This window comes from Cygnus olor, chromosome 1, assembly GCF_009769625.2.
Source record: "Cygnus olor isolate bCygOlo1 chromosome 1, bCygOlo1.pri.v2, whole genome shotgun sequence".
Lineage (NCBI taxonomy): Eukaryota > Metazoa > Chordata > Aves > Anseriformes > Anatidae > Cygnus > Cygnus olor.
The window spans coordinates 16106474-16132173 of record NC_049169.1 but is presented as its reverse complement, the minus strand read 5'-3'; the positions used below and the strand labels follow the sequence as shown (position 1 = coordinate 16132173).

The following is a 25700-nucleotide window of genomic DNA, read 5'->3' as shown; positions in this document are numbered from 1 at the left end:
CGAAGTGAGTTACCGTTGGTGCCTGATCCCTGCTGAACATGCCGTAGGTAACAAAGTCCATGTTGTGTTTGAAGGACACATGCTCATGTTCACCAAACCCGTACACCGAGGTGGATGGCACATTCGTTGTAATCTGCAGGTACTGGTTGGAGAAAAACAGATCAACCAGGGGACTGTCCCACCTGTGACAAACAGAGGGAGACATAGTTAGCTTGCTCATCTTTGGTACGCATCATTTGAAGCTCACGTCCAGCTATTTATACTTTTATTTTGGAGAGTAACAATATTAAAAAGTGTTGAGCTTTATGCAAGCTTCTAATATACTTAAGCTAACACACATTAAATTCATCTTGAAATGGCTGCAGACATCTCAGCTCCTTACACAATAAAATGCATCAGTATAATTTTGAAAAGAACGACTAAAATAAGAGAAGACACTATCTAGAATCCTATTACCAAAATAAGTCATCGCTTGTGCTATTTCTATGACAACCAACAGGGCAGGCTAAAAATTGTTATTACACAGTGGGGTTCAGAATGCCTAATGAGAACAACAGATATTTGGTTGTTACCAGTTTTCACTTTTTAATGCTTTGCTGGATTAGGACCCAAACACTCTTGTTACCCGACTTTATGCAGGCACCTAGACCAGCAGAGTGACACCTCCTTCGGACTGCTCACATGGGATGTTTATATTGCGATGGCTCTTCCTCACCTCTCTCACCAGTTTAATGCCTTTATTTCTATTGAATCATTTGTGGACACAGGCTCACATTTTAATTAGGTGTTACATTCTGTTTCCTATCTCTAATGCTATAATGAGCTGCAAGCTAGATGGGGGAGAACATAGTCAAGCTGTGGAGAAGTGTTTCATTAATGGTACTGTGTATGCCATGAGTACCACATTTAGACAGCACCCTCTCGAGCCTTGTTTAACCATGAATTTGTTACAGCTAATTAAAATAAATGAGCCGAAGCCATAGAGCATAGAAGAGGCATAACTCTCCTTTTAATGGTCTTTTGTCAATGATTTTGACAAAATTAAATGGTTGATCAAATTAACCAGTAAATCGGAGCAGCAGAGGACGTGCAGTGCCGGCGGGGGGAGCAGCGCTGCCCCTGGCTCCCACCAGCACCCTGGTGTGGCCGGCAGGGCTGGGAGGAAGGGACGGCAGAAACGGTTGGAAGGAAGGGATGGGAGGGCTGGGAGGAAGGGCTGGAAGCCCACCAGCCTGGGCAGCCCTGCTTTCCCTGTGGGGAAGTGAGGACCTGCTCACAGGGATGCCAGAGGTGGTCCAAGGCACCCTCCTGCCTCCGTGTGCAATAGGAAGGCACAATCCATCCCTGCAGTGCCCTAGACCAGCCCTAAATCATGCCCATGATCTGAAGGGTGTGTGCCTTTTAGAAAAGCCTATTTGGCCTTTTTTGACAAGCAGGAAAAGTAATAATTTGTATTTAACTCCTGATTCGGTTGTTTGGCAGCAGCAACACTCCCTCCCAGCATCTCCCCCACCTACACGCAGCACTGGAAAAGGTTGTTTTCTTACACGAAGGCTAATGCACCCAAAATACCAAAATATCCCTGAGAATCAGGCCCAGCCCCTGGCAAACAGAGGTCTTTCTGCAAGAGGCTTTCTCTGGAGCTGCACGCCTGTCCGAAGGAGCTCCGTCACGTCACGTAGATCCGCTCTGTGCCACGGCTCTGAGCAGACCGCGGGGTTATGCAAAAAGCAAAGGATGCCGGAGGGGAAGTGCTTTGGGAAGAGCTTAAATATCTGTCCTAACTCATTGAGCACCCTCCATGATGTCTGTTCGGAGGACATGAGTCTTTGTACATCCCTGGCACCCACGTTACGGCACTGACATTTCCCATCGTGAGCACAATTAGCGGTACCACGGCATTAGAAGTGTTCCTTCCACTCAGCCAGTCCCTCCTGCCCAGGAGGGGCACTGGGGTGCTGCAAAACCACAGCCCTGGGAGCAAACTGTCTGCCCCACTGAGTCCTGAAATGGCACAGAGAAACCCTTTTACACCCTGTGCGCTCCCCCAGGACACTGTCAGGAGCTCAGCTTCTGCACAGCATCCCCAAAACCCTGCCCTGCTCTCGGCTGTGCCATGCTGCCAGCCACTGCTCTCCACCAGCGTGGTCCTTCTACAGACCACAGCTCGATGGAGCAGCCACAAGCTAGATACAGCATTAACGATGACTTTAAAAACGCAGGTAATTGCTCCCTCTTCTTTTCTGGGCACCACTATGTCTCCTTCATCTGAAAAAGAGCATGGATAGGTTTTGCCCTGGCTCCTCCTTCTGCCTCCAGTCCCGAGCTGCTGCCCTCGGGCTCTGCAATGCACAGTGGTGAGCTATTCACTACGTTCTCGCTGTGTTTTGTTGGCAAAGAGCAATCATTTAAATGAAAAAAACACTGTCTGTCATTCCTCAAACACTCAGAGACAATAAAAGGAAATGTTATATTTCTCCCACCTCCCTGCCTGCTGGTTTTAGGCAGATAGAAGGAACGCAACAGGAGGGAGCATAAAATGACGCCGCATATGCAGGAATTTGCATGGTTCTCCTCCAGCAGCCTTGCAAACCACAGCAGTGCTGTGATGGACAACAGAAAGGATCCTAAAATCTAAAAAAACTCTAAAAGCACAGCTGAGAGGTTGTTCACTGTCAGAAATGTAACCCCCACCTGCAGTGAAAGGTGGCAAAGCCTGTGCAGATGAAAATCCGTGAGAGGTGATAGCTGCACTCAGGCTCACTGCGGGAAAACCAAGCCCTGCGATGAGCCTCTGTGGTGGGAACCATCCTGCCTGCAGAAACATCAGCTGGGTGCCTGACATCTCTGCCTGCTCGCTGCTGACCCGTCCTGTAAGCCTGACTGATAAAAGCCAGGGTTTTCCCCCAAACACTGTGTGCTATACTTAAGGGTAAAGCTGTCTCTTTTTTTAACCTCGCATCTGGAAAAAAAACATTGATTCGGGACTGGAAAACTCTGTAAAAATTAAAATTTCTGGCTGGCACAAGTGCCACATCCAGCAGTCATCCCTCAGGCCAGCAGGACGAAAGGTAATGGCAGCAGAGCAGGGAGGCAGTTTTAAGGAGGATGGGCAGGCAGGTAGGTAAAATCCCCTGCCCATGTTGATGACTAACATCTTCATGATGTGTGAGGAGGATGACTAAAAGAGAATGGTTTTCAGAAGTGCAATCATCATTCCTTTGTGATACGAACCGCAGCAGATGATTTGCCTGGCTGAAGGACTTAGCTGTGCTCATGTTTTAGGAGTGCTGACTCTCACTGCTGTGAGCAAGCAACTGCTGGCACACATAGGGAGGTCACATAAAACTCCCAGAACGAGGACACTTGGGACAAATACTTCGTTAGGACATGTATAACACATTATTTGAATATTTAAAATCATTTTAGGTTGGGCCAGCGTTTGTTCGTTGTTGGTTTTTTTTTTTTTTCTGCTTTTTGCAATGAACACCAGAGAAAAGAGCTCACTGCTTTAGGGTGTGAACACCCCTCTCCTGCTCACTGGCTTGGAGAAAATGTCCTCTCTGACACCTGCTTTTCTTGGCCTCCAAACCCTTTGGAAGCCACAGCCTTGTAAAAGGGAGAACACCCCATATCTTATCTGTGTGCAATTCAGGTGGAAACTTCACACGTCTATCAGAAAAGCAGACCTAACCCTTCCAGCAGAGCTCAGTGACCTTAGTGACTGAGAAGCACAGGCCCTGCGTTCAGGTGCTCGGATATACCTGGCCCTGGCTCACCCCACTCGAGCTGCTGGGCAGCACCAACTCAGGAGCCCCTGTCTCCCCTATTTTGCATTGCACTCAGATTTCTGAAAAATGTTTTCACTGTCTCAGAACAGCCAGCCTGCTTATTAACTCTAAGTCTTGAGGAAACCCCAGGCACTGCTGGCCTGCAGAAGGCATGCCAAGAATAATTTTTTATATGTTTCTCTTACTTTTAAGGTGATCTAATAAATAGGGGGAGAAAGTTCTTGCCAGCAATGTATTTTCCACAAACCTGACATTTTTTTAAAATGAATTGCAGAGTATATTTATAGTTGTTGACATAGTTTTGCTCCACTTCTACTGAATTCATCGTCATGGTATCAGAGCATCTCCTATAAGTGGCTGGATATATAATGCTTCATTTTGTACTGAAAAACACTTGAATAAGTGATATAGCTCCAATACGTCTCAGCTATGTAACATAAATCTTAATGATTAGAAGACTAAAATAATGGCTCTTGTAAACCAGGAGCAAACCCAAGCTACCCATGATCCACACAATTTGCTCCTGTTGCTTTCAGCAAAACCGCAGTTTAAGACAATAGCACTATAAATCATTCTAATAGCCGTGCCTATGTAAAAACATCTTCATGGTAAGTGGCATCTGTGCTTTCTACCACAATCAATAAAAAAAGGCAGCTGAACTCTGCAGCAGCCTTTTTGGAAATGAAGGAAAACCTTGATTAGATTTTTGTTATTTGTGCCATGTCTTCCCAGTAGCAAATGAGGTATTCCTAACTCTTAATAGAGAGAAAAGGGCATTTATCTGGCTTGGGAAAAATGCTGTCTTCCATTATTCATATGACATCATGAGGAAAAATCGCTTGGAGAACGGATATTAAAGTGGAGAATCAAATCAATAGCCCATCCTTCTGTAGCCTGTCTCTGACAATGGCCCATGCCAGGTATCGCAGAGGAAGGCATAAGATGTCACTCAGAGACAGCCCTGCAATAATCTGTTTATGGAGGAAGTTTCTGGCTGTTTTCATAGAATTAGCTTATGTTGTGAGACATGGAGACAAAAACATTTTTATTTTTTTTTTAGAGATGATTTTTTTATTATGCACGAATACGCATCCTGCTAAACCTCCCATGTCAGCACTGCCCTGGGGCAGTGAGTCCCACAGAGTAATCACACACTGCAAAATTAGTATGCCTTTGTTATTTTTTTCTGCTTTAAAACAAACAGTTCCCAGCCTTTTACCCTCTGTTTTTAGGGAAATCTGAACTTTCTTTAAGCCTTCATACCTCATGCTACCTTTTCCACGTGGTTGCTGCTGTTAATGGGCCAATTTGCCAAAACAGCTCTTCTAGTACTATAGGAGCAGGGAGAGGTTCCCTTCCCTCCAGCCTCGACTGCTCCATAAGTTTGGGAATTTCATCTCCAGGGCAGGAGACACAGCTCCAGTCCCTGTCCCTTGTGTTTGAGATCTAAGACTTGGAGCCTTCAATAGGCTGCAGGCTTGGGTCACATCCTCAGCAAGACGGAAAACACCTGGCATCTGCATGGGACTGAGTCCCATCCAACCTCACCAGCAGAGCTGGCACCTCTTCCCTCTGGTGTCTTCAGATTGTTCCTGACACAGGAAGGACCTGCCTTGGCCCCCACTGAAAGAGCAGGAGTGAAAAAGATGGGCAGGATAGGATGGGACAGAGAAAATGAAAACAGTGGATGAGAAGGAGAGAGGCAAGAGGGAGGAAAGCCAAGAGGCATTGCCAGGAGGAGAAACGGAGACAGCCCAAGAGCTGCCCACCAGCAGCTGCTGGTCCCAGAGCCCCCAGCAGCACCTGGATCATTTCCCTGCATGATTCCATCTGATCTTCAACCCATGCAGGCAAAGAGGAGCCTGTCCCCTGATTATCTTGGCGCAAGCTGAAAATGTAGTGGAACTTGGCCTTTTGTTCCTGATCCTGACTCCACATGAGGTTTGCAATCAGCTGCTAATGGCTATTCCCTGACATAATTCATTCCTCTCCCCCCTCATTGTGAATACACAGCCCTGGATTTATCCTGCCCTCCTCAAGCTGGTACTCGGGTGGTTCAGCAATTGGAAGGGCTCCTTGCGCACGACTTGGAGAAAGGCCTGTAAATCAATATTCAAGGATATCTGCAGACTTCAGGACTCCACTGCTCTCCCCTGCAATGTTGTGGATGTGGCGATAAATCACTCACAAGGAGGAGGCTGTGTGTGCACAGAGCTGGGATGGGCTTTTACATCAGGCAGACAGAGCAGCAGCTTGCCACCAGCTGTATCCGTCCTGTCATCCCATGGCTCCTGTGTCTGCAGCACAGAATTATAGAACCACCCAGGCTGGAGAGGACCTTTAAAATCACCAGTTTCAGCCATCAACCTGACCTACCAAGTCCCATCACTAAACCACGTCCCTTAGTGCCACATCCACATCTCTTAAATACTTCCAGGGTCTGGGACTCCACCACTTCCCTGAGCAGCCTGTTCCAATGCTTGACCAATGCTCCATGAATAATTTTTTCCTAATGTCCGATCTAAACCTGCTCAGTGCAACCTGAGAGCATTTCTTTTTATCCTGTCCTTGTCACCTGAGAGAAGAGACAGACATCCTCCTTGCTGCAACCTCCTTTCAGGGGGTTGTAGTGAGCAATGAGGTCTCCCCTCAGCCTCCTTTTCTCCAGACTAAACAACCCCAATCCCTTCAGCTGCCCCTCATAACTCTTGTTTTCTGGTCCCTTCACCAGCTTTGTAGCTTTTCTCTGCACACACTTGAGCAACTCAGTATCCTTCTTGAGGGAGCGCAAGCACACAGGATAGAGACTGTACTACAGCAAGGAGGGCAGACGAATGCACGTGTGGATTTTCAAAGAACAACCCCAAACTGCTAGGAACAGACTGCTCTCACGTGGATTATATCCACCATGAGGAAATTTAGTGTTTGTGTTTTTTCTTCTAGTGGGTCATCCAACAGTGCGAAACTGTTGGTAGGAGACAAAGAGTGTGAGGAAAAGAAGGTTTTTGAGCATCTGGGATTGCTTTACAGTGGGAAAGCCTTTTCGGAGATGTTAGGCAGGTCCAGCAAGGTGCCCAGGCCTGGTTGTTATTTTCCAGTCAACCCTGTGGCGTGCAGCTGTCAAAAGGGCCTCATTTGTCCACTTTGATTAAGAATTGATTCAGCTGCTTGTTGAGATGGCAAGACCATGTCTGCTGGCTTCTTAAAATAGGAAAACAAACTCCCTGCAGGTACGGCCTGTGCCTCAGGCCCAGCCCCGGCCTGCTACAAAGCCTGCTGTTGGGCGGGCAGGGCTGAGCCTGCAGCCAAATGGGCTCAAGCGGCCCTCAGGCCGGGCGGTACAACCTGCTGCCCTAATCTGAAAGATTTCCATCCACAGAGCTCCTCTGATGGCTAAATCAGCCGCAAGTCAGGATGTGGCGGTGTTCCTGCATTCGTTTGCTCTGACAGGATGGACAGATGGACAGACAAGCCGACGAAAGGGAGGCATTTCTGCTCCTCGCACAGGGAACTTAACTCCAAGCATGATTCAGCTGTGAGAGGAACTGCTCCCTGCTGGGGTGTGATGCTTCAGTCTATAAGCACCAGCTGTGCCATTTGACGTGAAATAAAAAACCCCAGGAGCACAGAATTTCCCTTTCTCTAGGCAAAATCCTCCGTCTCTCTGCTGACGAGGATGTTTTATTAGCAGCACTACCACTGCTCAGAGGCTAAAAACCCCACTGACCATGCCCAGTATTCACCCCAATTCCTTATTTCTGGAGAGCCCCCAGCCTGCTGAGTGGCAGAGCATCTCTGCATCAGCTCTGGGGGCATGGGGAGCGCTCATGCATAGGATCACATCCAGTGTTTGCTTCATGGAGAGCCCTTCCCTTAACTGGGACGTCCCAGATTTGAGGATGCCCTGACTGACCAAGGCCAAACCCTCAGGTTTGGGGTCAAGATAAGGACTGAGCTGGCTGCCAGCGCTTCTCGCTGTGCAGGCAGCTCCTCCTTCACCAAGCCAATTAACAAGCCTCTGCAAAAATCTCTCATTACAAAGAGAAGAAAATAGGGCCTTTAACTTAAGCCCACTGTTTTCACAAAGCTGTTAAGTCTAACGAGGAATTAAATTATTTTTTTGTTATCGGGCAATGCATAATACATTCATTTACAATAGACTGCAAAAAGAAAACTTTACAGAATTGGCTGTGACACCTAGAAAAAGAGACACCACAAGACTGAAATTTAAAAGGACAGATAGTTAATTAAAAACCCAGTGCAGTGGTTCCATCTGCAGTCTCACACCATTTCAGAGGCTGCATTGTCTTACGTGCATCACACGTGTTAAGCCATCCTTACATTTCATGGAAAGATAATGCTTATATTTTTAGTCTGTTTGACAAAGAGCTTCTGGAAAAAAAAAATCTGACTTGCTTTTTTCACATTTTGGGGGTTAAACTTTCTAATGCATAAAATGAACAGCTTGGATTACGATGACCTTCTGGGAATGCACCTTGCAAATGCTACATCTGCACTCAGAAGGGGTGCAACAGTAGCAGAGCTGGTACCAAGGTCCCAAGGGTACAAGAGGTGGGTGTAATCAGGAGATTCACCTCAAAATGTGCTGCTGATCTAAATTAAAATGCTAATACAGTCAGAACCACAGCCTCCTGTGGGCAGCGCACACTTCGTTTTTTTTTCTCTCAAGGCCCTGATGCAAACGGTACCCATATTACAATATTCTGTGCATCTCCTCTGCCCGCCTTAGTGATGCAGTGGTAACCTACAGCAGCATGTAACACCATCATTTATCACTGCAGACGGCTGAAGGCTACTTCACCATAGCATCCCCAAACACAACTGGCACCTCAATGAGGATGTAGAGAGCCTCACCTCCCTAAAACTCTCTTGCTAAGTAGCATTACATGCTACAGACAGGTTGGTGGAAGGCAAGAAAATGAGAAACCTGATGATATGCACTGGTGGGGGGAGCTTCTGCTGAGGTTAAGTGCATACCAGTACGAGTTTGAAAAGCACCAATACCAGTACCAGGTTTTCTCAGAGAGCGACAAGCTAGACCCACAAATGCTGTTCCCTGCTTCCATTGAAACCAGTGGAAGCTGATGGCCCCTGTGATTTTGAGCTGTAGTTTCCTAGACCTACATCTGGAAGAGTGGCAAGAGAGTTGGTGCTCAATTTCTGGTGTATTACAACACCCCAAATTTCATAAAATGGTGCTTCAGTGCTTTCACAAGCTGAGAATACCAATGCCTCAAGCTGTGCACCCAGAAACTGCAGTCTCAAAACTTATTTGATAAGAAACTGAATAATCTTTCCTGCATGCACGTGGATAATTGCCCATTATACAGGCAGATACTCCTATTAACAATGAGAGTTTTCTAGGAAAAAGCATAAATCTGGATCCATGCTGTTTTGTGCTTGAGTCTTTTCATGCATACCGACATACAATAAAGCAGTAGGAAACAGTCCTTGCCACATCACTCTTATTTTCTCCAAAAAACAATGCTAATAACCTCTCGTACTCACAGCACTGTGCCGGTGCTCTTCCTCTTGATCCTGAAGTGGGAGGAGTCATCTGTGAACTCAACGTCGTAGTTGGTGTCCTCGGCAGCCACCCCAGGGGAGTCAATCTTGAGGGGTACCTCAAAGCGCTCTGTGCTGGGGTCATAGACCTAAGCCAAGGCGAGGGGGGCCCGGGCAGGTTAGCTGGTTTGCTAGTGTGCCTGGCTTTCTTTAAATGACTTTCCTCCCCCCAAAATACTCACTTTAAACCTGAGCCTGTCTTTCGTCTGGAACTCCACATCTACTACAACAGGAGAAATGTCATTTCCAAACAGCGACAGCTGGCTGCGCTTGTTCAGCATTACCCTGAAACAGAAACAGGCCTCAGTTTCAGTGTCAGGAAACAACTCAGCTATCCTGCATCAATTCTTTAAAAAAAAACAACAATCAATCAAATGTTGATTTATGAAGAGAAATAAACTGAGGTTACTCTTCCATTTGCTCGGATTTTCTCCTCATCGTGGAGGTGGTGGTGGGCTGCTGGTTCCAGCAGGAGCCTGAGCTCCCAGCCGGGAACTGCAGGACGGGTGGCACGGTGCTCAGCCATCCCAGCTGCAGCACTAGCGCTTTCCCCTCTCTCTGATTACTGGCTTTTCACCTATACAGAGGAGTCCAGTAGCACGCAGTAATATTTATTTCATTCAGCTTTAAGGCTAAAAATTAGATGACTAAATCTCGTATGGTTGACTTGGCTCTTCTTACCATTAATAGGAAGAATACAAGGTTTCCACACACTGGTGGTGTGGTGTGAGCGGCTTGGTGCAGAACCCCAGTTGTACACGGCTTAGCAAAACACATCCCCATCCTCACCTTTCCATTAACAAAAGAAATACGTGGTTTTCACAGCCAGCTTACCTCCAGCCTTTAGCCGTCTTCTCCGCGTTCCCGCCCACGGAATAGCCGTAGGGGCTGTCCTCAGGGAAGAAGCACCAGGGCGCGTTGGGGACGTCGGTGGTACACCAGGTGCAGCCCCGCGCCTCGCAGTTCTCCTGGGTAGCGCCGGGCTGGGGGTGGCAGTCCACCCGCCTCTGCACCGCCACGGCCCTGCTGCACTGCTCCGGGCTGGAGCCACGGCACTGGCCTAGGGCTGCACAGGGGGGGAAAGCAGTCAGAGACCACAGAAAACCACACAGAAACAAGCAATGTGATCTGCTTTGGTTATACTTTTTTTGATAATTTCTTTTTCCTCATTTGGGGGCCAATGCTACAATTCTTTTGACTGAGGTGACCTCAGGGCAGCATGCCTACTCATGACCGAAACCAGAGGAACCACTTTCTTTTCCATGCCAACACAGCATGGTCTCTACTGTTCATTGCTCAGAGCTTCAGGTATTCAGCTGAAGCATGACCAAATAAAATACGTGAAATACTCAGAAATACTCATGGAAAGTTAACTAGAGAGCTACCAAAACTGCTGGTGAGGTGTTGCATCCTACATTCTCTATGTGCTTATTCTCTGCCATGGTATTCACAGAGGTTATGTATGTATACACAGTTATAAATATGTAAAATCTTCATGCATCTGTACAACATGGGTAACCTGGTCTAGTGGGAGGTGTGCCCACGGCAGAGGTTTGGAACTGGATGGTCTTTAAGGTCCCTTCCAACCCAAACCGTTTTATGATTCTATTATATGTGTAAATATAAAAATGTTGATTACATATGTGTTTGTGTTAGGCTTCATTTATATAAATGAACATATAAATTATATAAATACATTATATAAATACTACATGTATGTATTATTAGTACTTTGTATTAACATTCCTTGACTTAATACAGTAATATAGCAAAATATCTTCCCTTACAGTAAAGGTAAAAAGTTGGTAGGACAAGAAAAGGGACAGATCAGTCATTCACGGAATCAAAACCTCTTAATGAGGCACTCAGCCCTCTCCTGTCCCCAGCTGCTGGTCCAGCCCCGCTGCCCCTACATGCAGGGAGAATGGGCTCTGCAGGGCCGGCTGCCTTCGGTGCTGACAGGACACCCCAGGGTCCTGCGGAGAGCAGGCACATGGCTGCTTACTTATTTTGAAGTGTAAATTGTAGCCGTTACAGCAGTACTCAAAGATTAAATCTACTTCGAAGATAATTATTCTTTTCCATAAAATGACAATCACCTGCTTTAAACATTTTATTTTATGTGCACTGGTGGGTACTTGGCAGCTTAAAACGTGATTGCTGATGCAGCTGGGACTTCTCCATATGAAGAAGTTTACAAGCAGCTGTGCACAAGCAATAATTCTGGATAGTGAAAAAAAATACAGCATAAAACTGCAGATTCACTAGGAATTTGCATCATGTGGTGCTACAAGAGTTTAGCTCCAAGTAGAGGATGGGAACGCACAGAAACAGGAGCTGAACACCAGCTCCGTTTATCTTTTTAGTGAAATATTCTCGACCCCCCAGCTTGGTGCAACTAACTCATCCTTGCCACAATGCCCTTGTGTCAGCTGCTAGAGCTGGGAATGGCCACATAAATCCAGTTGACCTTCACCAGCTGGCAGAGGCTGGTGCTTGGCTGCCCTCTCTGTTGCCACCCTTGGGTGGGCTGGCTGCTTTCTGTCCAGCACACATCCATCCCATAGGGCAGCCCAGAATTCTGCCTGCCTTGTTCCATCCAAAGCACAAAAGGAGCATGAACACCCCTCAGGAATCCCTAGGTGACCTATCTGTGCAGCAAAAATCAGTGAGGAGTCATCAACAACTTAATTAAACACTTCAGCCCGGGCTGGGATTGCAAACCCTCTCCTTTTCATACTGTGCCCCTGAGGAAGACAGCGAAATCACGCAGCTTGCAACTCCCGTGGAAGTAGCTGCCAGGCCTTTGCACACTGCACGCTGACTGTTCCTGCTTATCAAGGAAGAGATTAAAAGATTTCAAAGGCTTCCCACAGCCATCTGGGTGCTGAGGTCCTCAAACCTGTGCAGCCACAGGGGCTGAAGAAAATCACACCACAAACACCACCTCTGCAGTCCAACCCATAGCTCCTGGGGCCAGCAGCTTTGTGCTGCTCTGCCTTGCGTTTGCTAGTTAACATCTGGGTGGGTGAAGCACAAAATAGAGTAAAACCATCACATTTAGCTGCCTTTTTTTTTCTTTTCTAATAGAAATAGAATTCAGTATCAATGTTTTCATTACTGAAATCAGAGAATGTGACCAAACATACTGGAGCAGATTATTAACAGGAGACTTTTATCAACTTATTTCTATAATGAAATGCTTTCAAAATACTTCATAAAGATATTGTGAGGGAAAAAGCTAGTTCAAAGGAAAAAATGCTCCTGCAGAGACCAAGAATATATATATTTTTTTCTCCTCCCCACCTGTGTGAAGTTTAAGTTTTCTAGGGAATTTTGAAACCAAGCACTAGCAGCTCTGAGCAGCTGAACAAGGCTGCAACCTCCTTCAGCCCTTGTTACTAGAATTCCCTCTACAATAGTGCAAATGAGACAGCAAGTGGAAATATATATTTAATTTTAAAGCCTCTGCATCATTTTCACTGCTTTTATGGTCTATGTTTGCATTTCATCTTCTACATATGTTTGCAAATGAGCAGCTGAATTTAGTAACAACTATGACTACCTGCTCCTTTTTCATGATAATTTCCATGGGATCAGAAACTAAAAAGAGGCAGCTTGAAAGATATAGGTGAAAAAGTATCCCCACTGTTTGTTTTTTTTTTTTTAAATCTTGACTTCCATTTTGTGAAATTAGGTTAGAAAATGCTGCAATAAGGCGTAAGCAAGGAATTAAAGCAATACCATGCTCCTTTTAGTATTAGTCTGTACATTTTGGGTTCACCTACACATTTGCAAGGTACTTGCTGCAGAGATTCCTTCTTCCTTTATCTGGCAACTTAAAGGGAGAATAAACCTGATTCCTATTATTAGGCTCTGGTATATGTGGGTAAAAGCCACAGAAAACAGATCAACAAAGCACCAGTTAACTTTCAGCAGCTGAGTGGTCGCAGTGACTCCAGCGTGCCTGCTCTGGCACCCAAGAGCTGAGCACACTGCTGGACTGAGGTATCTCTCTTACCAAGCCAGCCCTGTTGTCTTCCCATAAGGTCACATCAGGTGGAGTTAAGCCCATGCCTGCTCTCTCCTTTTCCATGTGAAAAGAGGACCTCCTGCCCTAATAGCTCATCTACTGTTATCAAACTTAGCTCTTGCTTTGGAAGACTACGACAAAATAGGAATACCAGACATTTACCTGCTAGCACAGCGGCCAAGAGCCAGAGACTCCTGGTCCTCTCCATGGTTCACTGCTGATTTCTGCGCGCAGCCTGTAGCCTTTTATACCAGGCAGAGCTGTGATAAGGATCCCCTCAGATTATTAATGGCATTGCCAATATTTTATCAAAGCTAATTCAATAAACTCATGCTGTGATAACACATGACCTTGCCTGCATTTAAGAACATATCTAAGCAGATATGACAGGGCTAGTGACTAATTTGTCCACAAACTTTGATAAACATCTGAGTCCCAGTCCCAAGACTTTTCTCAGGATTCTTATAAAAGCCATTTTCCAGAGACTCCCTTCATTTTTTAAACAAATATCTTCAGAGTCCTGTGCTTACCTTTTTCTGATCCATCTTGTGTCACACACATAATTTTACACTAAAAATGAAAAGTTTGGAGAAAAGCAGCTGAAGAAATCTCCATTAAAACAAGACACTGGTACTGTGACCTTTACAAAATGACAAATTTCCTCCAGTTATTTGATGGCAAGAACTTTCAGAGTACCTCTGTGTTGTACAGTAAGATTCGTTTTTAGGTGGGATGTCTTCTTGAAGTAAGAAAAAAATCTTTCTATACACACAATTACCTAACAGTCATATTGGTGCCAACCACAAGACAGTTCATAAAACAAAATGTCTGTGTTTTCAAGCATTACCAGAGAGAAGCATCTGCAAGTCAGACTGTTGCAACAACAGCCCCTCGCCATATGGTCTCTTAAGGCAGAACAGCCTGACAGCAAGTAGTAGTCTCTTATGTTTGTAAGGACTTTTTTTTGCAGTTGAAAAACACAATATTCATGTGAATCTTACGCAGTAACAAGCTACCTAGGGTTCCCAGATGACAGCCCTTAGTGTTAAGCTCCGAAGCCACAGGTCATCGAGCTGCTGGCATCATTTGTGCCTCGGCAGAGGGTGGCCTTCACCACGCTGGCCAGGGCACCCCGCAGCAGGCAGGCACAGCCTCTCGCAGGTAAATCCACTCTCCATTTGCTCCAAGTAGTGATGTGGTCCCAAATCATGTTGCGTACACATGTACCCTTTAAACACCCTGAAAGCATGATAGATAAACTGTAGCGATACCAATTAGTGCATATTTTAACTCCTAACCTGTACGTTGCCTAACAATGCACATAATTTCTGATTTCTGCAGAAACTTGAGCTAAATCAGACTTCAACTCACAAGCAGCATGCATTTTCATCTGCTTTCAAGCTGAGCTGAGGAGGAAATAATTTCTCGAAGATAAGTAAGAAGCATCAGGGCTTTTCTTTGCTTGACACTGTATGTAACAAGGTAAGAGATGTGATCTCTTGAGAACAGGAGCCATCTGCTGTGTTTCTGCTAGTACGAGGGAATCCTACTAGGGTTCCTAAGTACTATGAAAGCAGAAATAATGCCTAACTAGCAGACAGAAGTGGGGTACCAGAACAACCTATGGGCTGCATTACTCAGCAAGCAATTCTACTGCACTACGTAAAATTGTGTGTTTTACACACCTGGGGCCTTTGCAAGTGAATTCTTACCAAGGAACTATGATAAAAAAAAAAAAAGTCAAAGAGAAATAGTTCACATTCACATCTTTATTTGTTACCTATATAAGCTATAATTTACAGTTCTATATTTTTTGGGGGAAAAAACAAACAAACAACAACAACAAAAAATCAAAAACTCAACATCCAAGCACTGTATCTGAATCTACATAAAATTTTAAAATTTGCAGAATTTACAAATTAATATTCAGAGCAGTTGGCTAAATTATACATCCTCCCTCAATATCCACACTCTAAGAGCTTTAAAAGTCATACAGGCACATGATAAGATATTTTCTTTACACAACCATCTATTTACATAGCTTTTTCCAATACACGTGGTTCAGTTCTCAAAGTAACTGCCAAGGCTTGCAAAACAGTGTATTTAAAATACATTTAGCAGCATATAAAATTAGATAAAAAGGAAAAAACATTTTTGCTTTAAAAAAAAAGAAAATGAGATGATAGAAACAAATCCATAAGAAAAATAGATTAAGATATATTTCTGTTATGACATTACAAACACCTAGTCATTACAGAACATAGGCAAAACACTAATAAAACATACCAAGTTATGAGCGTTTTAGTTCTAAGTCCTGAGCACAGAGTATACATAGCTGCACAACTTTGGTCAACGAGGATTATATGCTAACATTAACACACATCATATAGCATTTGCTGTTAGCGGGACACAGTCATATCAGAAGGATCTGTCACTAACAGCTTCCTGCCATCTTTTATTCTCTCCACTTCCCTAACAACAGTGTAAGTGACCTTTAAAATCCTGAAACGTCTGTCATAATCAAACGCTTATTAATAGGAAATCATCACTCCCGTGCTACCCTAAAAATGCAACACAGCTGATCGTAATTGTGAGTGAAATACAGCAGAACACTTTTCTTTTGAATATATTCCCAGTTATAATTTTGAGATGGTCATTAGAGAAGACTGGTTTCCAGTTAAACTGCAAGTGTTACTTATGCACACAAACTCAGCCATTATATATAGACATATGTACGTGATTCACTGAGATACAAGAATGCTACCTTTTTTTCTTAAATACAGTACGTGTTTTAAGGACAGCAGGTCTGGTAGAAGAGTTCACTCTTATTTTTCAGTTTATTCCAGTCATCACCATTTACTTAACAGGCATGCATCAAACTGCATAGAGTGCACCTCAAATCCATCAATATATTTATTTTTGCCCACCATCTCAGTTACTGGCAAGATCTTCACTTGCATCTCCTGTATCTGAGATCTGTCCATCTATCACATTTCGAGCTTTCCAGATCCTCACAGTTCGGTCACTGAAAAACAAAACCAAATCAAAACCGTATTAGAGTTACATAATTAATATGGATAATTTGGGAAGGGGAAAAAACTTTTTTTTTTTTTTAATTCGGGTGCTTTATTCAGAAAGGTACCGTTGTATAAATAAGATTTCCATAATAGATATGCAAGGGTCTCCAAGAGAATTTGAAACCTATGATATACCACACAACTAACAGAATAAGGTGCTTTTCTTAATCAAGTCACCTCAGGTTTCAAGTACTGAATATGCTCACTTTTACTGAGGAATCAAATATTCAAATCAAGGTGTTTCAAGGATAGTAGGACTGTCTTTTAATCTTGCAAAGCTCCTGCTAGCACTTAAGAAAGAAAGCAGGTACCATGGCTTTTAGAAAAATTCCTACAGGTCAGGAGTTAGCCCTAGCAATAATAGCCTAACTGAAGAGGCAAGTTGGTAAAATTCTCACTATTGCCTAATTCTCCCCATCATCCTGCCCATTAGTGGTCTTCAAACTGTTTTGATCGTGTACCCCTTCACTCAAAACTTTTTGAGCAGGTACCTCCAATATATGTGTTTTTATTCATTTTTAAGTTATAAACATGCACTAGTGAAGTTCAAGTATTTTCTTCCTCCATCCCAATGGATCATCTTGTGCATTCCTTGCAGTGCACACACCCCACTTTGGAGACCACTGCCGTAGGTTATTGGCATTTAGGGGCATGGACCAGGTTCTCCCATGTCTGCTATGAAGTGATTTACACAACTGAAGATCTCCCAAATGCATTTGCATGGGCAGAACTATAGCAGAAGCTAGAGTAAAAGGCTTATAAAGAAGAAAAACTCACTCTGCTGCTGTGAAAATCTGGCTGGAGTTGGTGCAGATTGCATTTATAGGACTGTCATGTCCTTTCATCTCCCCAATCGGAGCGAAGGTGTCCACATTCCAGAGCTTGAGGGTGCCTCCTCTGCAGCCGCTGAGCAGAACCGGAGCACCGGGCACCAGACCGAGAGCACACACCCAGTCTTTATGAGCATTAGGAACTTGCTGAAAGACAGAAAGCAGGCAAATCTCACGGGGATGAAAGAAATATAGATGAATGAGCACAGAAGTAGAAATAATAATAAATAAATAAATAGCAAAAAAAAAAAAAACAACCCTGAGTTCAAAGCCCAACTCCCATCCTGCAGTCCATTAGCTATAGCACTCTGGACACATCCCAGCCCTGTGGCTTCTTCTTCAGAACAAGGAGGGTGCTTCCTTCCATGAGGCTACATCTACACTACAAGTCATCTAGGGTTTGTTTCTCTTTGATAAATAGTGCTACAGAACAAGGAGAGAAACCAATATGCACAACTGCCATGATGTGGAACAGAAATTAATTTAGGATAATGCTAATTTAGGATAACGCTAAATCTGCATATGTTCAAATGCATATTTGAACACATATTTGAACATATGGTCTCAGTGTATTTTTGAAATTTGTCTGTAGAAGTTATAAAACACAAAAAGAAAATAATCCCAAACACTGCTCAAAAAATACACCAGGGAAACAGAACTATGGTTCTATATTTGCTTTCCTCCTTTCTTCTTTTCCCACTACGCATCATAAATTGATTTGGTGATATATCACTTAAAAAAGATACATTAGCTCTTTATTGAGGAAGGACACTAGCATTTCACTGTTGATTCCAAAAGCAAAATGCTGCGCAGACTGGCTGAGAACAACATCCATTTGATACAAACACCAGGGAAATAACAGTTCAAGTTTACTGTCTTTTAAGGGAACCAGGGCTGGCTCTTCTCCAGGTCAGCTTTGTAGAAACTCTTTTGTTTTGCTGCCTTCCTCATATTATGGAGCACATACAGCTTTCTAGGACCTTTCTACAGCTTTCTATTGGAGTTTATCTACAATATACACTACTTGGGATGTATAGCACCAAGTAAAGTAGATGATCTCCAAATTCTTTCAAATAGCACGTTTGTTGAATGATTTTCACCAAAAAGGTTTTCCAAACCAGGACCTGATGAAATATTAACATTTATACTTTAAAGCAGCTTCAGCTCTATTTCAAGCTTTTTTCCTCATGCAGAACAGTCGTGTCGAGGAACGTCAAAGGGTACTGATGAAACCTGTGGTATTTAGACTCTTCTGCTACATTACCATGTATGTGATCAAGTCAAAATTATACCTACACTTACTGAAAAAATAACTAAGTTCTAGATGTAATGTCTGCAGGACCACAGAGTAGCTGAGGTTGGCAGGGATCTCTGGAGATCATCCAGTCCAATCCCCTGCTCAAAGCAGGGTCAGCCAGAGCAGGCTGTTCAGAGCCATGTACTGGTTTTGAGGAACTCCAGGGATGGAGACTCCACAACCTCTTTGGGCAACTGGTTCCAGTGTTCAATCACCTTTGCAGGGGAGAACAAACAAGCAAACAAAAAACTCTCGTTTTCTTTCTTAAATATTTCCTGTATTTCAGTTTGTGTCTACTGCCCCCTGTCCTTCTCTGCCCCTTGTTCTTCTACAGGGTATCACTGAGCAGAATCTGGCTCTGTTTTCTTTTCTCCCTCCTATCAGGTACTTATATATACTGACAACCCACCAGAGCCCTCTCTTCTCCAGTCTGAATAGGCCCAGCTCTCTTGGTGCTTCCTCATGAGGGAGGCTCCTGTCCCTCAATCCTCTTCCTGCCCTTTCAGCAGGAAGCTCAAATGCAGGTCTTCGTTGAACCTGCTCCAGTATGTCTACGTCTCTCTCGTACTGGGGAGTCCACCCAGTACGGAGATCCTTCCCAGTACCCAGTACCCAGTACCCAGATCCTTCCCCTCAGCCCTCTTCCTAACACAGTCCAGGAGGCTCTTGGCCTTTGCTGCAAGTCTACTTTCCAGCTGGCTGGCCCCCAGCCTGTGCTACTGATGTTTGGAGTTATTCCTTAGGAGATGTAGGACTTGGCATCTCCCTCTGCTGAACCTCATGAAGTTCCTCTCTGCCAGCCTGTCGAGGTTCCTCTGCAGGGTAGCACAACCATCTCCTCTATCAACCACTCCTTGTGGTTTTGTATCATCTGTAAATGTCCTGAGAGTACATTCTGCCACGCTGTCCAGGTCATCAATAAGAATGTTAAAGAGCACATAGTATTGACCCCTGGGGTGCACCGCTAGTGACCTGACTTCGTGCTGCTGATTACAATCGTTTCAGCCCAGTAGTTCAGCAGTTTCTAATTCGCCTCACAGTGCGCTTCTGTAGTCCATACTTCATCAGTTCATGAATTAGCATGTTATTGCAAACAGTATAAAAAACCTTGCTAAAGTCTGGATAAACAACTTGAGATTCCCTCCTCATCCATCAAGACGGTCATTTCATCATAGAAGGCCTCAGCCTGGTTGAATTCATGAATCCATGCTGACTACTTCCAGTCACCTTCTTGTCCTTGGTACGTTTGGCAGTGGTTTCCAGGATTACTTGCTCTATCACCTTCCCAGGTACTGAGCTGAGACTGACCAGCCTGTAGTCCCCCAGATCCTCCTTCTTGCCCACCTTGGAGATAGGCGTGATATTTGCTTTCTCTCAGTCCTCAGGAAGCTCCCACACTGCCATGACCTTTCAAGGATAATCAGCAGTGGCCTCACAATGACATCAGCCAGATGCCTCCATGTGGTCCCATCAATTCTTCCAGTCTGTTTTAAACATTTCCTAACCTGACCCTCCTCCTCCAAAGGTACCCTCACTCGGGACTCACCCACTTGTCTCAAGGACGTGGGGCTCCTGACGGCAAGCCTTACCAGTAAACACTGGGACAAAGAAGGCATGGAGTACCTTGGCCTTTTCTATGTGCTCTGTCAGATCACCTGCCTCATTCAGCACAGGGTCCACATCTTCCCCAGCCTTCCTCTTGCTGCTGATACCACTGGGGAAAACCTTGTTGCCTTTAGTGTCCTTTGCTAGACTCAGCTCCAGGTTGGCTTTGGCTTTCCTAACTCCAACCCTGCATATTTAGACAGTATTGACGTTCTTCCTGAGTTACCTATTCTTGCTTCCATCTCTTGCCTATTAACGTTTGAGTTTAGTCAAGAGCTCCTTCTGTATCTATGCAGGCCTCCTTTCAACTTTGCTTCACTTTCTGCATGTCAGGATGGAACACTCTTGAGCTTGGAAGTCCTTGAAAAATCAAACCATTCTCCTGGGCCCCTCCTTTCTCCAGGACCATATCCCAAGGGATTCTTCCAGACAGGTCCCTAAACAGGCCAAAATCTGCTCTCTTGAAGTCCAAGGTTGTGATTCTTCTACTCATCTTGTTTCCTTCTCTGTGCTATCATCTCATATATTTCAATTATCTCAAGAGCATATATCCTTCCCTATTTATCTTATATTTTTTATTTATTTTTTAAATCCCTATTAAAGACATAGAAGGTTTATTTCTTTCTTCCACATACTTGGGAACTCTGCAAGAATGTAGACTACAAGTAAAGGAAAGTAATTATTTCCCAGTACTTAGCAGGTGGGAGGCCACCTCTGGACTACTAGGTCCAATCTGGGGCCTCCCAGCATATGAGGGGTATTGATAAACTGAAGCAAGTCCAGTTGTCCCCAGGAAAACATTTGGGGGCTGGAGAACAAGGAGATGAAAATGGAAATCAGAGTGTGGAGCCTGGAAAAAAAGAAGGCTGAAAAGAAATCTAATCGCTATCTTCTACTACCCAAAACAGGAAATCCAGTGAGAAAGAGTCAGATGTTTTTCAAGTGCGCATAGCAAAGAAAGTTGCAACAAACCAAATTCTGACTGGGTACAAGGAAAAAAAAGAATTCATACAGGAGTAGTTAAGGAGCGCAGTAGGTCACCCAAAGCAAACTGTGCAATCTGTGATCTTGGAGACTTTTCAAAACTCAGCTGGGCAATGCCTCTCTACTCATCATTGGCGAGGCCACACTGTGCTCAGCTCTGGGCCCCTTTTTCTGGGAAAAGTCTAATGTAGGGCCACCAACATGATGTAGGGACTGAAGAACCTCTCCTTTGAGAGGCTGAGAGAAGAACTGAGGCTGTTCAGCCTGGAGAGAAGGCTCAGGAGGCTCCATCTGAAGTACACAAATACCTGAAGGGAGGGTGCAAAGAAGATGGAGCCAGACTCTTTTCAGCGGTGCCCAGGAACAGGGCAAGAGGCAATGGGCACAACCTGGAACACAGCAGGCTCCATCTGAACACCAGGAGCACTTCTGTGCTGTGCAGGTGACTGAGCACTGGCACAGGCTGCCCAGAGAGGCTGTGGGGCCTCCTCCTTGGAGACCTTCAGAAGCTGCCTGGACATGGGCCTGGGCAGCCTGCTCTGGGTGTCCCTGCTTGGGCAGGGGTTGGAGCAGCTGGCCTCCAGAGGGCCCTGCCAGCCTCAGCCGCTCTGTGATTCTGTAACCAGACCTAACTTCAAAATTTGCCTTGCTTGCAGCAGCAGGTTGCATTACATGACCTTCAGTGGACACTTTCACCTTGAAACGTAGCCTCCAGTGGCCACTTTCGCCCTGAATTACCTCATGGTGAGCAAAACCAGATGTTTTCTAACAGCTAGCAGAGATTATTATATGTGTATTACAGGTCTTATAGAATGCTTATGTTATATAATGTGAACGGCAGTCTAAGGAGGAAACTTTTTAGAAAAAGACTGGGGGGAGGAAGAGAGATTCTAAACCCCTTTCTACAAAAAGATACTCTGTAGCCTGACCTAAAGCACTGTTTGTCATTAATGAGTTCTTAATCCAAAATTTACTATCTTGTCAGTGATATAAGAATGTTGTTACCCAATGGCTCAATTCACAGAGAAGGGAAGTGCTGCTTTCATTCCAAGCAAAACAAAACAAAAACAAACACAACAACAATAAAAACACATACTCAAAACTAAAATGAAGTGTAACCACTTCATCAGGATTTCCTGACACTACACAGACTGAAGAGAAAAGCAAGTGCATTCCTAGTATAAAGATAGGTACATTATTGATTTCCTTCTCACTCAGTGCTGTGCCTTCCATTTCAGAAACATTAGTAACTAAGTGAATAGTCATCATCTAAACCTGAAAATTTACACGACCTGAAAAGAGTTCTAAAGCATGACTGTCACATTAGCCACATTATTTTTACATTACCTGAAGAAGGTCTTTCTGAGCCAAATCCCATTTCTTAATTCCATTGTCTCTGGATCCACTAAAAAGGTTGTCTCCCATAATAGCAAGTGCTTCAATGCCATCATAGTGAGGAGGTTCAAAATTGTGTGTAGGACTCACGCTTCCAAGAGCCCCTTCAGTTACATCAAACATCTAAAATAAAATAAATTATCAAATATGGTAACCCAAATTATCTGCTAACAAGCTTGGAGACACGCAGTGAGTAACTTAAAGGGAAAAACTTGGAAAGGTCTCTAAAGTCTTATTACAGTCCAATGTATTGTGATGTATATTAGAGAGAAATTATCTAGTAGAACCACCTCTTTCTTCTCTTCTGCCTTTTGCCTGATGCAGGAATGCTGTGCTGACGTAGAGAAGACTGCTCTGGGAAACTGTGCTCCTAATTAGTTATGAAACACATAGTATCTTCATAAGAAGGAGCCTATCTATAACATGTCTTTGGCTAGAGAAACAACACTCATGAGCTGTGTATAGGAAACATGGTTCAAACAGGAAAAAGCACAGAGACAGCTGAAGAAATATATTTTTCTGGACAAGGTGTTTTGGCAAGGGATTCACACCATTATGTACTCTTAGTTTCCAGGGGCTAGACACACCTCTCTCCTTGTCTGTGCTTCAAGAATGGAGTCATAAAACAAATTGTTAAAATGGTGTCATTTAAAGAATTTAAGCCATAACCAGCCCATCAGCTATTTGTCTCTAAAGCAATAGTGTTAAGCAATCCTGTTTCATTTTGCATTGCAGCAAGCCACAACTCACTCAGTTAAACTAAGCTGAGGAGGAACAGATGAGCTGTAACTTTTAAAAACCACTACCTGTTTCACAAGCAAATGTCAGACTTCATTCCCTAATATTAGATCTTCATCGACTTCTCAAAATTAATAAGCTTGGCAGTAAGAAAGGGACAGCTTGGCAATATGAAAGAAAACCTTAACTGAGTTAAAGGTATTTTAGAAATTACAGCATTCAATACACACACAACAGTTCCAATTGTAACAAAAATGTCCAGTGATACCACCAGAAGAATTAGGCACTTAGACTGAGATGACTAACATTCCAGGCTCAGAATATAACACCGTAGTTTTCTGTGGAGGGAGAGCAGCATGCTGTGACCAGATCTACTACATCCAGTCCATCTACCTGTGTGCAGAAGGACCGAGAAATCCCAAACCATGGCACTGACCATCAAGGTACAGATCATTTGTAGTGTCTGAAGTGACTTGACTGTCCTGGAGGTATTTACCTTGCAGAACACCCACTGCTGTACACGCAGCCAAAATATCCATGGATATTCTAGTAGTGTAAGTCAAGAAGCAGGCAGCCTCATAAGAATTTAGGTAGCTTGTTCACAGCAAGGGAGCACACAAGGATAGCAGAACACAACAGATAAACTGCTCTGACCATTGACGGATAAGTTTTCCCAAAACCCTCCCACCCCCTGGCTTGTCACAGGAGTTGGCTGTGTGACAAACTTACATTACATGACTGCGTCCTGTTGGCCCACTGATGTCCTCCACTCAGTACTGTGCCGGGATGGTAGCTCCTAACTAACCCAATATTCTGAGCCATATAGAGAAGTAATTATTAGAGTCTCTCTGTGTCACCCTGTTCCCTAAGAATCCTCTGACCTATAACCATAGGGACATCCCGATAGGACTGAAATCCACAGGCCAAGCCATCAAGTTATGTACCTACCTCCCAGCCTGTCTTCTGAGGCTAGCCCACCACACAGCCAAGAGTCCAAGAATTGCAGGGTAGGAACAGCAAAAAGAGAAAGCTTATAGCTCAGAGAGAAAGCTCGCTCAGGTTCTGGCTCCCTGCTGCGCTCCCAGCTGTGTTTATACACTTTCTCTAGTGTAAGAGAAGTATGGGCAAATCCAGCAGGCAACACCAGAATGAAGGATAACCCTCCGCAACAAGCTAGGGTCTCTTCCTCATAAAATTTATGGCTTCACAATTCACATGTTCTTTGCAGTATGAGACGTAGCTTTATGGGGACAATGATGTATACCTCCCATGTTCTCAAAAACATACCCTGGTGGTTTGGGCACATTCCTGAGAAACTGGAGATTAGTAGATTCAAATACACTCTGGCTGTGGTAGGAAAAAAGAAAAAAAAGCAAGAGCCAGAAACAAAAAAACTGACTCCCTACCCCTGAGTGAATTAATCACAATGACAAGAAGCAGAAAAGTGCCATAACCTCACTATGCTTAAACACAACTCAGCATAATCAAAGTGTGTGCTAACGAAAAACCCAAAGGATTGGACAGCTGGACTGAGATGCAGAGGCCTTTCTCTTCAACCCCACTTTATAAATGGGGTAACATGTAAGCAAGAGCCTGGGCTAGACCCCAAGCTCTTTACTGTGGAGAGCATACAGAGCACCTCTGCCAAGGCAAGTAAGTCTGGACTCCAAAAGGGAGGCACTCATTGAAGTAACATTTAGCCTGTGAAAGTATCTAAACAGCAGGTGTAATGAATCTTCCTCCAAGACTTCGCACACCTGAAGTCCACCTTACTAAGAATGAAGAAAAAGTTTAACTACAGGCAACCTGATTCACATTGTTTTCAAAATTGTTCTATCATGAGATTAAAAAATGATGCTTATTAAGACTGAATGCTATTGATAATCTGATAGAATAATTTCTACCTTGGTTATCAGATTTCAGATACGGAGATGCGAGTCACTCCTGCTGAAGCCTGCATTCCATACTGATGTGAAGATTTAAAATAAACAGACAAATACTTGTGGTTTACCTTTATATAGTGATCCTTTGAACCAGTGACAATAAGATCTTGTCCATTGGAAATTCGATCCACAGTAAGGCACATAACAGGACCCAGGTGACCAGTTAGCTTTCCTGTAGACTGAAATCTTCAAGAATAAGAAAAGAAATGAATGAGGATTTATTTTTATTTTTCCATGTATCCAACATAAGCTGTAACAGTTTCTGCCAGGATGGATCTTCTTCTTTCCTCCCATGTCTTCACTAGTCCTCCACTGGTTTACTTACTCTGTTCCTCATATCCATGCATAAATGTGAAACGGAAATAAAAGTTTCTATTTAGGTTTAAAAAAAAAAAACAAACAACAAAACAAACAAACAAAA

The 25700-nt window shown here is 44.1% G+C and overlaps 2 protein-coding genes across 2 annotated transcripts in view; both read right to left on the bottom strand.

Moving 5' to 3' along the window:
* Window positions 1–13971, bottom strand: part of LOC121063322 (sucrase-isomaltase, intestinal-like) — a 55903-nt gene extending 41932 nt beyond the window's left edge. Inside the window, exons 1-5 of the mRNA XM_040543740.1 lie at window positions 13941–13971; window positions 10212–10443; window positions 9560–9662; window positions 9321–9466; window positions 14–182 (exon numbers count right to left, since the gene is read on the bottom strand). Coding sequence (XP_040399674.1) covers window positions 14–182; window positions 9321–9466; window positions 9560–9662; window positions 10212–10443; window positions 13941–13971 — 681 coding nt within the window. The remainder of the gene's footprint in view (window positions 1–13; window positions 183–9320; window positions 9467–9559; window positions 9663–10211; window positions 10444–13940) is intronic.
* Window positions 13972–15172: 1201 nt separating this feature from the next.
* Window positions 15173–25700, bottom strand: part of KIF21A (kinesin family member 21A) — a 91551-nt gene continuing 81023 nt past the window's right edge. The window contains 4 exon segments of the mRNA XM_040544708.1: window positions 15173–16435; window positions 17265–17464; window positions 22551–22721; window positions 25348–25465. Of these exon segments, the coding sequence (XP_040400642.1) occupies window positions 16342–16435; window positions 17265–17464; window positions 22551–22721; window positions 25348–25465 (583 nt within the window). The 3' untranslated portion in view covers window positions 15173–16341.